Here is a 786-nt window from a genome sequence, read left to right as displayed (position 1 = left end):
CGTCCCCTTGGAAGAGGCAGTCCTCTTGTATCGCACAAACCCTAAACCCTAAACCCTAAACCCTAAACCCCAAACCCTAAACCCTAAACCCTAAACCCTAGAAGAAAAGAAAGAAACCCTTGAATTTCATCTGGGTTTTAGGAGATGTCTTGGGGTTTGTTTGGTGGGCTCGCCGAGCCAAAAGCCAACAAAGCCCTAAACCCTAAACCCTAAACCCTAAACCCTAAACCCTCGGGAACTGTCTGGCTTCTCTGCTGCGCTGCAGCAGCAGCGCCTGGTCTCTCTCTTCTCTGTTTGCTGCTGCTGCTGCTGCTTTTTTTATTTGTTTCTTATTCATTGATTCTATAAAAGGGTTTGCGCCCCCAAACGATCGCCTGCACACAAACCCTAAACCCTAAACCCTAAACCCTAAACCCTAAACCCTCAGAATGGCAGGCAGTCTAGCGTTGCACGCTGCAAAAGCCAAACCCTAAACCCTAAACCCTAAACCCTAAACCCTGAAATATATAACCCGATAGTACAAACCCTAAACCCTAAACCCTAAAAACTAACCTAAAGAGTAGGAGATCATATAGAGGTGGTGTTTCTGCTGTTTGTTGCTGCTGCTGCTGCTGCTGCTGCTGCTGCTGCTCGTATATTCTCTCTGCCTGCTCCCAGCCAGGAGCATGCCAGCCCTGTCTCTTTGCTGCTGCTGCTGCTGCTGCTGCTGCTGCTGCTGCTGCTGCTGCTGCTGGACGGCTCGTCTGCTGCGCAGACATAAACCGCAGCCGCCGAACGTTCTCCGAT

The 786-nt window shown here is 50.3% G+C and overlaps 1 protein-coding gene across 1 annotated transcript in view; it reads right to left on the bottom strand.

The window, feature by feature from the left end:
* Positions 1 to 567: 567 nt before the first annotated feature.
* The window catches only part of EMH_0084650 (uncharacterized protein), a gene marked incomplete at both ends in the record, with an annotated part of 676 nt that continues 457 nt past the window's right edge, over positions 568 to 786 (bottom strand). The window contains one exon of the mRNA XM_013500796.1: positions 568 to 786. Within this exon, the coding sequence (XP_013356250.1) occupies positions 568 to 786 (219 nt within the window).

The sequence above is a fragment of the Eimeria mitis genome, genomic scaffold, assembly GCF_000499745.2.
Source record: "Eimeria mitis Houghton genomic scaffold, Emh_scaff5867, whole genome shotgun sequence".
In the NCBI taxonomy this organism is placed as follows: Eukaryota; Apicomplexa; class Conoidasida; order Eucoccidiorida; family Eimeriidae; genus Eimeria; species Eimeria mitis.
The sequence above is the reverse complement of the archived record's forward strand: the minus strand, read 5'-3'. Positions and strand labels throughout refer to the sequence as shown.